We start from the raw sequence: 14,167 nt of genomic DNA on the forward strand, positions 1-14,167 counted from the left end.
CTGTCCCCTGAACACACTGTAAAAAAACGCGGTCTCTGTAGACACCCCAGGCTCCACAAACGGCAAGAAAAACAAACTGGGCTAACCCACACCACGAAACATAACAAACTGTTCCAGCCAATAACCGACAAGAAGGATTTGGGGTGGGGTTTGGGGGGTTAGTCCGCGGATGAGGAGGAGGGAGGGTCGAGCTAGCCTCCGTTTTGTTTGACAATACTTTAAACGTCAACAAGAAGTGACGTCACCCAACATCACTTAGAGCACCTTTAAGACACATTTAGAATACATTTGAGTTAGGCTGAATTCTGTCTTAGTCGAGTTCAACTTTACTCCACATACTGCAGTTGGATTCCTGCACTTTTATCCAGACCAGTCACCTATGAGTTTAGAATGTTAGGAATGAACAGTAAGTTAGCTTTCTAGGTTTTGGAACAGAGCATCAGTAACTAATTCGTGGTAAAAACATGGGCAAAAAAGTGGTTAAAAAGTTCAAAGGTCACATCACCATAGTAGTACAACAAACAAGGTCTCTCTCCTACACAGCAGCTGAAATGTGAGAAGCGATGACTGATATTGGTATATCAAGAGCATTATGTGTGCTGTATGAGACAGATTTCCTCCATAACTTCAAACACTCTGTCCAATGCTGGTGGAGTGAGAGTTAACACAGGACAAGGAGAGAAGGCAGCACAGAGGAGCAGAGGGTGGGGATGGAGCGGAGTGTTGACTTTTGAAAACAATGGGCTAATGAGAAAGGAATACTCACGATATTCTTTAGAGCCAAGGAGAAGCAAAAGAGAAAAGAGAGAACAGTGCTTTAACCATCACAAGAAAACACATGAAAAGTAAAAAGGTAAGGTACACAGTAAATAGAGAGTGTCTTTCAAATATAAACACTGGGTCAGGTCTCATGAAAGAATTACCAAGTGCTTTATCACTACCTATTATAGTCAAATCACAAAATGACAGCTTTACAGCCAAACATTTCACACAAACTGAAATGGTTCTAAGTGAAAGTGTTAATTAGAAACCAGGAAAAGGAGGGAATGAACAACTGAGAGGAGAACATGAAATAGCTAAGTATTTTACTTAGGGAGTGGGTGGGAGAGCAGAGTAAGGTTGAGGGGGAGACAACATGCATGTCGGCTGGAGGGAGATGGACTGCACCCCAGTGGGGGGGCTCAGCTCTGTGATTAAGACTTCTGCCCGACAGGTGATAATTAAACAGTCAAACTGAGCGAAAGCGTCTGTGCACAGAGAAGAATGAAGCCTGAATTCACTCGACTCAAAAGTTGAAGAATAAATGAAAGAGGGAGAGAAAGAGAAAGAAAAAGATGATAGGATGGAAAAGGAAAAGAGCTAAGAAGAGGACAAAGAAGAGAACAAAAAAGGCATAGAGAAAGGAGGGGGGGGGGGGATAAATGGAAGGGACAGACAAATGGAAAGAGGAAGAGAAGGATCAAGAAAGTGAAAGGAGGTTGGGATAAAGGAAGGGAAGAAGAAAAAGAAAGAGGAAGAGATTAATGAAGAGAGAATAAGGGAAAAAGAAGAGGAAAAAAAGAATTAAGATGACAAAGAAAGAGAAAGAAATGGAAATAAAAAGGAATAGACAGAGGGGAAATAAGAAAAGGAAAAAGAAGAAAAGGAAAAGGAAGAGAATAAAGAAGGCAAAGGGAAAAGGGAAGGGAAACAGTAATGGAAAGAACTGGAAAGGGGAAAGAGGAAGGGAACGGAAAAGAAGACAAATAAAAAGAGAAAGGAAGGGAAGGAGAAAGAGAAAGAATACCTCCTGTCCTCCCACATGCATGAGTCAGGATAGCTTAAATGATATGTCTGCTTCAGAGACCAACCCTACTACAGAGGAAACCAAAGGATGAAGTGAGAAGTTTGAAGAAATGAAATCCCACTCACGCTTGCATGGTGGTGGTCGCAGTCTGAAAGCTAAACATGTTCTCTTTAGGGAACCAGCTGTTCGCGTGATCCTCTGCAAGCAAAAAGAGCAAAGGTAGCAGGTATTGTGTAAATCTCAAAGTCAATAAACCAATTAACAGTCATTCAGTGATCAGTGATCTTCTCCTTACCTCGATCTTCAGAGGACACACGGTCCTCACTGTACATTCTCTCCAGCTTCTTGTGCTGTTTGCCACCACCATGCGGTGACGTCTCAAGGTCCAGAGAGCGCTGGCTCTGGCAGTGTGGCCGAATACAAGCAACACAATCCGGTGTGCAGTCCTCTCTAGACCTGCTCCGTCTCGACCCCCAGTCCCGGATGTTATGGGCACTACCTGAGCTCTGCAAAGGTTGGGTCAGAGGTGCATGGCCATAGTGATGCTGGTGGCTGGGGCCGTTGCTTCCACGATGGTGGCTTCCTCGATGATGGCTGCTATGTAAATTGGAGGGAGCATTGGTTCTTGGCGGGTCTGTGGTCCTCTTCAGCACCTCTAGTTCCAAACTCTCCTCGCTTCCCTGCCCCCTGAGCATATCTCGCTCCCTGGTAATGGTGTAGACACGTGCTGGCTTCAAAGAGCTCTCCGCACGCTTTTGATTCCGCTGGTCCTCAGAAGAAAGGCTGCGTTCTACGGAGAGACGACGCTTGGAACTGGTTTGAAGGGGCGTAGACTGGCTGTACGGCTGAGCCTCTTCTTGACTGGGCTTGACTATGAGAGTGTGTTGGGAATATGGCTGGAGGCTGTTATTGTTGTTTAGTCGGTTGATGTCAGGGGAGTCTGTATCTTGACCAATGAAGGTGTCAGACAGCAAATGATCTGGAGTGAGAGACATAAATAAACCAAGAAAAACTGATTTTTTATCTTGTCTTGGCAAAGACAGGTGCAAATAAAGCTCTTCTGTAATGATCAATTGAAAGATGACTGGGTGAGTGGTCAGAGGTGGAATTAATGTTGCTTTGCCTAATGTAAGTATTAATACACTCAAGTACTTCACAAACTGTAAAACAGGTGAATATGAGGGGACAAAAGACATGAGGACAAATGAAGGTAGGGCATGAGGTGGAATGAACCTAACCTGCTCCGTTGCGGTTCTCAGGGTGTGTGTGAGAAAGATACTCTCCAAATGCTCGAGCTGCTCTGCAGAGAGACAAACAGAAGACCAAATCAGAGCATGGAGATAAAACTCTCGGTCTTGGTGTACTTTCGCATGCTGATGCATTCAGATCTCAGTAGTTATTCATAATCCCTTTGTTAAATCTGATGTCACAAAATCAGTGTTTTCAGGTCAAAATGCTCTTTCAGATCCCAAAAGCAAACAAATATGGTGCTAAAATACAGTCACATTGTGCTGTAGTAATATAAAAAACTCATGATCCTAACCATTATCTCCATACCAAAAACTATTATTTTATTTTCAGATATTTTCAGAATTGTTAAATAAAAATACTGGTGTATGGGACACTTGTGGTGGGCTGTGAATGAACACTGCTCATAAATGGCTGTTGAGACAGTATTCTCACTTTTAATAGAGAAGCTTGGACCCGGAAAAGTATTTGATGCGTCATGACTTATCAAGCAGATTGTTTTTAATAATAATATTACAAATGGCATCAATATTTCACATCCATTTCAATGGACCTGTTCTATAGCGTTACACAGAGACATTTACAGACCACAAACTTTATAAAGCAATTTTAGATTCTCCTCTTGGCCACTTGAGTGATTTATGGCTTCCCACTTAAATATAACGTCTTCTTTATAATTCGACTGACCGTATTTCTCACCTAAACACTGTGTGAGATGTGCAGTCAATACTCAATAATGGTTTTCCCACAACGCAAAGCATAAGACTACAGGTCTAACGCAGTCTATTTCCCACATTCAATTATCTCACAAGTGGAAATAGGAAACATTAGCAGATGTCACAAATTATGCCTCCAATTTAAACTAGGCCAAAAAATGCTGAAAATCTCCATATACAATAACTTCTCTAGGCAATGAGGTGTAAAGCAATGAATGAAATCGAGAGATACACTACAGCTTCCAGTATGAGGCCACTCAGCTGCTGTGATACAAGAACATGACCCCTAATTTGACTTGCTGTATGAAGGGAGGGAGCAATAGCTCAGAACTAAGGAAGCATAGTCAAGAACAGAGCATTGTTAAATCTTTCTCATTTCTCAGGGTTGAAAAAATTCTTTCATAATCTAATATTAACCGTCATTTTAATTTTCACATTTTAATGATAATAAGACTTTTAATAGCTCTTGTTTTCGTTCACATTTAATCATGAACGTACAGGATGAGCGTATGGGCTATATTATGCATATAATTATTTAAGAAGAGAACAAATGAAGAGAGACTATGTGTCACTTATAGAGTGTTTAGCACCACTCAAATCAGATGAATGTTTGTTTTCCCCCCTGCAGTGACAATGGTAGCCACTAAAACAAGACCTTTGTGCCTGAACAGGCAAATATAAACAATGCAATATATTACATAATACAATCCAAATTATAATATGAACTACATAAAAAAATGAAGTGAACTCCACTCAATCAACTCTTGTTGAGTATTTTGCCTGAACTCAAATTTTCAAATGTTCCTCACTGCTAAAAAAAATTAGTCAATGACGGAAGATATTCGGTTAACATGACCTCAGGTCGGAAAGATGAGTTTGTTATAAAGAAGGAAAAGGGAAACAGCTTTATGAGTAGAACAATATGTTCTCAGCAATAAAAGACAGGATTCAAAGAACTCTGTCTCGAACATTGCCAAACCTTTCTCTCATTTAACCATTCAACCAGCCTTTATGCAATGTTTTCATTGTGTGTGTGTGTGTGGTTAGGCCACTGAAAATGGATGCATTTGCACTCCCGATGGCCCTTAGAATCAGCACTGATGATTTTTACAAATCATTAATACATTCGAAGATCTGCCAGATTCCATTATCAAATTCATCACTCCACCTTTTAAGCATTGGAAAGGTTTAGACAGTATTTCCCCCCTCCTGTGTGGCCCTGCGAGAACACTACTAATGCAGCCTAATCGCTCGCATATGCTGGGGGGAGTACACCAACCAGCAAGCAAGCACAACTGAAAAATAGCACCCAACCCGTTTCACTCACCTTGTTTTTAATTTAGTTCCCAACTAATGATGCCTTCCCACACAAATGTTTCTGCTCCACAAGCTCGATAAATATGTAGATTCTAACATGCATAAATAGACTCTTTGAATCCCACCTCTATCCCTGCACTTCGAGAAACGTACATGCTACCCAAATGCACACAGATGAATGCTGTGAACTGACAAGCACCTCCACAAGCATAATCAGCACGCTATGGGCAAATTGTGCAGCCTCTGCATCTCTCTAGAGATGCTGGGAAATGCTGTTGGAGTAGCCATGTTTTACTGTAACGACAGTTTGAATAATTCAATACTAGCCACTAGCCAGCATGTGCATCTCTCTCTCTCCTCACTCAACAAACTCTTCTAACAGATGGGAAGAGTGAAACAGAGTGCAATTGTCCAATCCCTTCCTCATCATTCTTCTCACTGTCTCACTCCACAGTGCCTGGAGTAGGTACAAGCTAAATGTTTTAAAGTGTGATGGGCCAATCAAAAAACACTGAAGGGCAGAGGTGGACTAGAACTAAAAGAGAGCAGCGGACCTATGCCGACTCATCGAAACCCACAGCGTTTGTGTTATGATTGTACTGACATGGTTAACTTGAAATGTACTGAATGATGGTCCTAAAATAACACGTTTAGCTTCTAGTCGGTGAGGAGAGGTGTGTGTGCAGGCAGATAGCAGGAGAAATGGGATGGGATGTTTGACGGCAGACGAGGAAGTACAGTGCAGAGGGCTACTCGAAAAAAAGTTGCCCGCTAGGACACAAATCATTTTCAATAAGACTGGAAGGCAGGACTCAGAGCGGGAGCAATCCCGTAAAACTGCTGTGAATGTGCGATAGATAAGTGTAGTGGGTGTCTGAGGACAGTACGCCAGGATCCGAAGCTTAAACGGGCTGGCCTAGTGGACATTTTTCTCCCTACAAATCTTTGTATATTTACAGCTTATAAAAATTGGGTTTTGACAACCAATGTCATGAGAAATCAGGTCTTGCCTCAACATCAGTTCTCCATCAACTATTAGTTAATACCAAGTCCAGTAGTACACACAAACAACATTAAAGGGTTAGTTCACCCAAAAATGAAATTTCTGTCATTAATTACTCTCATGTCGTTCCAAACCTTTAAGACCTTAGTTCATCTTCGAAACACAAATGAAGATAATTTTGCTTGTGGTCCTAACAGAGATCTGATTTATCTTGACACCGACCCACAAGTCAACTGGTGCACTGGAAAAAGTCCAACTACTCTCTATGATCAGTCGATTCCTGTAAGAGGGTTGGAGAGGACAAACTGAGAACACATGCCTGTAATAGACAAGGATGGATTATGGTCCAGCTACGTTGGGCAATAGTCGATATGTAATGAGTATAATAACAAGAAATTGCATTGCAAAAATGAGAAATAAAACTGCAGTTGTGAGAATAAACATGCTGTGTGTGCAATACACCGCGAAATGGATGCCCCACAACCAATATTCAACATTATATCTGCAAGGTGTTCAAAATGAACTCAATGTGCTAAGGATGAGCCAGGATAACTTTCCTCATTTCTTCATTTATTTTATTATTTATACACATTCGACTGGCACATATTCATAAGTTCATTTATATGAATTTTACATTGGCAGTGGCTTGTTTCCAAGTGTCAGGCCACCATGGGCCTCCTGGCTGGAGGTCCCTGACAGTCAGAGGCCCCCAGCACTGGCCCCATTGGCTTGTATTATAATCTATCCTGTTAAAGATTCAAGGAGTGAGGCAGGGAAAGTGATACCTCACCCCACACATTCATTGCTGAACCGCTGAACCTCAAAACTGCCAGCTTGTCCACTCTGTGAATAATTTGTGCCTCTTTGAAATCCGATTGTTCTACATTAATACCTTCTGCCTAAGTGCGAGGAACAAGCAATTACCTTATTAGTGTGAGGATAGTTTATTGTTCTTTTTTAATTCAAAAATCTCTGATTCAAAACAACAAAAGCTGCTCAGTTGGAGAGAATTAAATTATGAATAATACATATTGAGAAGCAGTAAGAGAGGCCCAAATCACTCACAAACATATTTCTCCTCTCTCTTTCACACACAGTCTAGCCTTCGTCTCATGCCAGTTTGTCTGAGGGTGTAGTAGTGTTTTCATCTGGGAGCATCTCTCGTGTTTTCAGTCATGTGACAGTAAAGGGGGAAAGGGAGGAAGCAATGAGGGAATTCAGTAGGGCTGTACTCAACCAAAGAAAATCTTGGTCGACTGAAGTCCTGAAATTTTCGACTAAAAATCGACTAAAATCGACTAAAAATGACGTTAGAAAAAAAAAACGTTAAATTAATTAGATGTGCACTGTGCGCAGTACTTGGTAGCCTTGTTGTCCGCCTAAATGAATTATAAATAAACAAACAACTAGTAGGCTATTTGCAGTATATTAAATCGTTTTTGACCTAATTATTTTGCACTGAAATGAGTCTGACACTTGAGTCTGTCAGCTCTGACAGCCCTGCCTCACCTGCGCAATATCATAGCTTATGATTTCCGAAAATAGTACTATGTTGTCAACTAGTGATATCATCACAAGAACTGTTGAGGAATATACAACATAATTTAGACAATTATTTTTGTCATATGTTATAATAATAAGTTATTATTAGTCAGACACTATCATTTCACCGTGCATGTCCTCGCACCGAGCGAGGCTGATGAGCTTAACGTTAGCTTCGCAGCTGAGACACGAATAGACTATTAACTTAAAGCTTTTACTCTTAATAAACACAAAAGGCACGTCCACTTTAATAAAAAAAATATATTTATTAAACAAACCAGATCAAGAGCAGAAACGAAATAAAGTGCATAACTGAAAAATAAAGCATCCTAGGCTCAAAACTAACAACCAACAGCACAGCGCAATTGCGCATTAGGCTCCAAATAAAAAATAAAAAAGTTAGGTTATCACACTAAAACATTGAAATATGCAAATTCTGATATGTTCATAGCTTACTCAAAACAGACAGGGCAAGCTAACGCAGACAAGTGAGCTTACCACTTTTACAGTAGATGATATGTCATGTTTGTCGTCAAGCTGTGGAAAACTGTTGCTTGCAAACTTTGCATTCAACCTTTTTCCTGTTATCAATTTTAACAAAATGCTGCCACACTGTCGATTTCTTTGTTGTTGACATGTTAGAAGAGGACTGACTATTAAACGCTCTCACAATTAAATAAATAATATTCAGCATCAAACCTACTACGCTCGACGCTCTCTCTTGGGTTGGACTAATCCAAAAAAGGTGAAAACAAGGGGGGTGTTTTGAAGACAGACTGTTACAGTGAAACAAGGGTATTCTGAAAACACCCCCATTAGCAGTTAGTGCTTTCCACCTGATGAAATGAGCGCGCCTCAGCGCGGCAAAACTGATGAAATAAACGCGGCAGAAAATCGACCAATCAGAATTTTGGTCGAACCAGAACGTATCGACCAACTAATCGACTAGTCGACTAGGACAGTACAGCCCTAGAATTCAGAGAGAAGCGTTTTAACCAGCAGAAGCTTTAACCAGGACTGCTAGACGAAAGCCCCGTGGTGCTCCAGGAGAAGAGGTGGATGACTAGTGATTCAGAAGAACAACATGAAGATACAAGCAGATGTAAAAACAATAACTGCAGTGCCCAATGTGGACACAAATACACACTGACATTTAGATTGAATGCATGAGGCTATAAGTGCATGAAGGCAGCATGGGAAAAGGAGAGTTGAGATAGCACACACTGGAGCTGTTTTCATGTGTCTGTTCACGCACAGAGCCAGGAATGAGTGCTTTTGCCCTGGGTGACTATGACTTCAGCGGACCGCTTTGGTGATCTACACTAATTTAGCAAAAAGCAAGTACAATTTGTTCTTGAGTGCCTCAGACGCATTAACCAGAACACCCATGTGTGACATGACCCCTTTCTCTCACATTGTTTTCTAGTCCTCCTTGTTTGCTTATAATGAACCTACAAATCTTGTGTTCTCTTTGCCCATTTAATTTCTGAGTGTACTGTTCATATCCTTATCTCACACTGTCCTCACTGCCAGCTAAGAGTTTTTGTCATTGACAGCTACAATTTATGTAAGCTTGCAGTGTGAACTAAACACTGAGTCATATTCGTCTCTGAAAATGCTAAACATCTGCCATTGGCATGCAGCTTTTAAAATCTCTTCATTAGAAATTCATTAACACTTAATGAGCAGGTTTCTAAATTAGTCGCATTGCAAACATTGAGGTTCCAAATGGCAATCGACCAAAATGTCCCAGCTGATCCATTCCAATTTTTCGAGACCTTTCAGAACTCTATCTGCAGTACAAAAAGGCCATTTATTGGAACTAAGCTGCAAAAAGGGGTCGTTCTGAAAGCTTTGGTGCGCAACTTGACATACGTAGTCAGTAAAATAGGAAGAGAATTGAGGATTTTATTACTCCTATCCACAAAAAGAGGAAGATATTGCGGATTATTCCAGATGGTACAACTAACAAGCAAGATTCCAAAAAATCTCAACGTTAGTAAAGAATGACTGAAGTTTCTTTAAGTCCCTTATTCAATCAGTCTGCACATTTCATTGAATGTTTCACCAAAAACAATGTAAGGCAGACTTTCTAGAGAGACAGATATTAAAGGACGAGACGGGACCCATGGGATTTTAGACCCAACAGAAAATCCCCAGTCCGCAAACAAACCAGAGGTTTAACTCATTTAAAAAATGCATAGATTTAAAAAAAAAGAAAGAGGCTAAGTAGAAATGGCACAAATACTAGCCTAAATTATAAGATAATGCTATAAAACATTGACTAACTTTATAGGAGGGAATAAAAAAGATGATAAATATTCGAAAAAGTCTTTCATTTATTGGTTTCCTAACTAAAACAAAATATAGCAAAAAGACAGGAAAACAGAAACACCATGTGTCCCAGTCTAACCCAAAGCATCGTCACACACATATAAACATATGAGTTTTCATATAATCTGGGCCTCCCTCCAGTACGACTACAGGTGGTCTCAAACTCTAATTAGACATTTACATGTCAGCCTGTGAGACTATGGGGAGGCTTATAGATCTATTCACTGCATAACTCTAATTGGCATTGGGCTGTTATTTCAGCGTGGTTCTTTTATTCTCTGTCACTGGATGCGGGAGATATTTTAAAGAGCTGAAAAAAGTCATTATCATCTATCCATCAAGAAATACAGTGGTCAAGTAGCCATCAAGCTCCCCTAAGGCCTGCATAGTGCAGTTCAGTGTACAGAATATCCAAACAGTCTGTAAATGCATCTTACACATCCATAATCCATCTTAGAAAACTCTAACAAGGTTGCAGCAGCAGCTGAAAGAGGGAGGACACTCACTGAAAATGATCACGCTTCCCTCCCGTCCAGAATTTATTTCTCTGTTCAAGGCATACAGTGCATACAGAAGTGCTGTTTGGCTGAGATATTAAAATTCTGAAACTGTCAAGCATCACCCCACTAAACAGATTAATTAAAGGAGGAGGATGAATACAGCAAAATATCACACTGTCACTGTAATGCAGAGGTAATGAGTCTCAAGGGTTGGTCCGAAGTTTGGTGACAGCTGATTGGGGATAACGGTTATGGTGAATATGGTTGTTCATGGTAATTTGAGTGGGTAAAATGAATAAGTGACTGATACATTTACTTTCAAAGGTGCACAAAGACAGAAGCCTTTCAAAGGTGCAAAATGATGTTGGTTGAGTCTAAGGGCACAATCCCTACACAAAACTATATAAATGAATATTCTAGCCAAGTAACAAGCAAAAGAGACAACAAATCTCAGGCTTGTCTCAGTATGGTAGGCCTAATCACACCTGACTTCATGACGTCTGTGATTGAGAATGACGAAGTGACTGGCATATCTCTGTCATATGGTGGAACATCAGCCTTATATTTGCGCTGTTAAGCAAACAAAAACCAAACTGACAATTTAAATAAAACCGTATTGAAATATTTAAAATGTCTTAAATAAAAAAAAACAAATAATAATAATACAATCTTGAATAAAATAATAATAATAATATAAACACCAGGCTACTGTAAATTGATGGATTCTGAAAAGAGCTTTATAATAATATGTTTAGCATCATCATCAGCACCCGAAATGAACGTCACAACAACAGTAATCCTCATCATCATATCCTTAAACAACAGCAAAAACAACAATACTTCTTATAAATAATAACAATAAATGACACTGGCACACTGATGTCATCAGCTCAACAGTAAATAACTACATTTCCGATAGTTTCTAATAAAAAAAAGCCCTGAAAAATAATTTCAGTCCAACTTGAATATTTTGATACAAAGTTAGCACGCCAGTTACAAAGTACAAGTGTCTTCAACACGATATCAGCATCAGTGACAGCTCTGTCACTGATGTATTTCTGACCAATTTTATCTGTGTTTTACAGTAGTCAAAAACAAGGAAACAAGTGTTACGATATGAGGTGTGATGAGATGTTATAGTTTTGAGAAGAAGCACATGATCCACCTCCTCCATGAGACGCGTTGCTCGCGCGCCTGTGATGCTGCAGAGACTCACCTAACTTTTGCGGCAACAGAAGAAATCGCATCATTCCTTACATTCTTCTTCGACACGGCAGTTCCCATGCTGTAGTGAAACGACCAGTGTGTAAAAACAGCTCATTCCACTCGTCACATCTGCAATGGAGGAAAGTATAATGCTCAATGGAAACAAATCATCCGCAGAGTAGAGATACGATCGCCTCCTCTCTTCTCCTTGATTCAAACTGCTGCTCAGGGTCTCTGTCAGACGTTCCGTTTGTTCCTCATGTTTAGGAACGCGACGTCCAGCTGAATTTCACAACGTGAAGTTTATAGTGTCTTGTTAGCGGAGTTTGAGTTAGTACAGCAATGTGGAGAGTGAGCTGCCAGTACGCTAGAATGTGCTCGTGCGCGCCACTCACTTACAAACATTCTCTCTCTCTCTCTCTCTCTCTCTCTCTCTCTCTCTCTCTCTCTCTCTCTCTCTCTCTCTCTCTCTCTCTGATCCAGATAAAACGCGTGACGGAAACTAGTGCCATATAAGGGAGAAAGAGGCTCAGCTTGTCCTTTAGCGTCAGATTAAAAGTGTACAAAAAGAATGAAGCACTTTTTTGTCTCCAAAAGCAATTGAAAATTTCCACCAGCAGCCTATTTTGCCTACATGTGGTTGACCCCAATAGCGAGGCGTGTTGTCTCACAGGAAGCCATTATGCGCTTTTGAGAAGAATTTAAACAGCCAGCAGATTGCGATTGTAAATAATAAAATGTGATAAATTAAAATAACATTTAAAACACATGCACAACAACAACTAGAACTCTACTTACAGAACATCATTTTTTAGACTTCTGTCTGAATGTAGGCTACACTAATTATATAAAACTATACTGTTAGTACACCATATTTATTATTTATACAATTAAACTAGATATTTTCATTTATTTCCATTCTAAGGGATGCAAACTGATATAAATGATTTGGCTTAAAAGATCCTGTGGCTCCCTCTAGTGGACAACATTAATAATCTTTCAATTGAAATTAATTAAATTAATTGATAACTAGATTGATAATTAAAGCAACAAAAGATATTCACTCAAGAGCAGTGAGTGATTTTCTCTTTTTCTTTTGTTGTTTGACACAGACAACAGTGAGTATTAGGCTACTGTCACTTTAAGACCTTCCAATTGTTTATTTTCACTTAAAGTAACACCAAGTAGCTTTTACTCTCGGGGTCCCCCTACAGTTGGGAAACAGTATTGTCTTCTACTGCGGTTGTAAAATCTGTCATGGTAACAACAGGGGATACATGTGCATTTGTTGACAAGCCAATACCCCCGAACTCTACAGAAGGAGTTCTCACGTCTTGGGCAGACTGCCTGCGTTGCGTGTGAAATGTCTTCATCCCATGTACAGTGGCATATATTTCAGCATGTCATATGAATATAATTTCATGGGTTTTATTTTTTTCAAACGCCAAAAGATAGCGTAGCTCACTTTTACAAGCCAGCGTCATAGCCTACATAGCTACATAGTGTTGCTTTAAGACCTAACTGGTTGTGTTTATGTCACTACTGTCCAAGACGGTTCTTTTTCACAGTTTATTGAGCTATAAAAATAAATAAAAAAGCTATAAAAAATAAATAATTTACCGCGCTGTTTCTCATTCACTTTAACGTGTCAAACACCTAAATGGATATTTCACCACTGGAAAGATGAATGTGTATTTAAATTGGGTCATTTTTGTAGTAGAAACATGAAATTATTTTAGAAGTTGGTGCCTTCTAGACTGAGAAAAGCCAGAAAATTTATTTTTAGCTCATGTGGATGAAAGATAACAACTCCCAGAATGCACTACTCCCAGAATGCACTTGCTTGGCTGCCTTACGAGGCCACTCCCAAGCCACGCCTACTGGTTACAGAGGGCAGTATTGGAAGAAATTATACAACGAGGCTACTAGTTGACTCGAAACTAAAAAGACGACGTTTTATCGTGAGATCCCACCCCCTATGGGCGGCTTGAAAACATGCGGAACTAGCTCCTACTACTGGCTGTAGTCTCTGATTCAAAATGACGATTTTTGCGTCATCTGAGGTTTTTTTCCAGACACACAATACAGATATCTCTCGTCTCAGGGGGACATGAGGGAGGGAAGCACGGTCATTCAAAAATACTTCCGGGTTTCTACTGATACAAAGCTTAATGCTAATCGGTGAAGTATCCCTTTAAGACTGGCAAGAGCAGCTTCTAAATCCTCAGTTCTCATCCTGCTGGATCTGTCTGCTGCCTTTGACACAGTTAACCACCAGATCCTCCTGTCAATCCTAAAAACGAAGGGCATCTCAGGAACCGCACTACAGTGGTTCAAGTCTTACCTCTCAGGTAGGTTCTTCCAAAGATATCATATAAAGGCTAGATGTCTCATGCGCGCTGCTGGCCAATAGAGGTCGACGTCCGCACACGGCGGCCATCTTACCACAGTGTCCTCGCTCACTTGTAACATGGTGCATGTACTTTTAAATAACCATAACTTGCTCAATTTTCTA

General features: G+C 40.2%; 1 protein-coding gene across 4 annotated transcripts in view; it reads right to left on the reverse strand.

Moving 5' to 3' along the window:
• nsmfb (NMDA receptor synaptonuclear signaling and neuronal migration factor b) overlaps positions 1-12,074 on the reverse strand; it is a 33,409-nt gene extending 21,335 nt beyond the window's left edge. For 2 of the 4 annotated variants that reach the window (XM_082169577.1, XM_082169575.1), the window contains exons 1-4: positions 11,663-12,074; positions 3,025-3,086; positions 2,082-2,765; positions 1,912-1,984 (exon numbers count right to left, since the gene is read on the reverse strand). In XM_082169577.1, the coding sequence (XP_082025703.1) occupies positions 1,912-1,984; positions 2,082-2,765; positions 3,025-3,086; positions 11,663-11,730 (887 nt within the window). In that variant the 5' untranslated portion in view covers positions 11,731-12,074. The remainder of the gene's footprint in view (positions 1-1,911; positions 1,985-2,081; positions 2,766-3,024; positions 3,087-11,662) is intronic. The other 2 variants (XM_082169576.1, XM_082169578.1) reach the window with 2 other exon arrangements.
• Between the last annotated feature and the right edge of the window lie 2,093 nt (positions 12,075-14,167).

The sequence above is a fragment of the Leuciscus leuciscus genome (assembly GCF_965113295.1).
Source record: "Leuciscus leuciscus genome assembly, chromosome: 5".
Classification (NCBI taxonomy): Eukaryota; Metazoa; Chordata; class Actinopteri; order Cypriniformes; family Leuciscidae; genus Leuciscus; species Leuciscus leuciscus.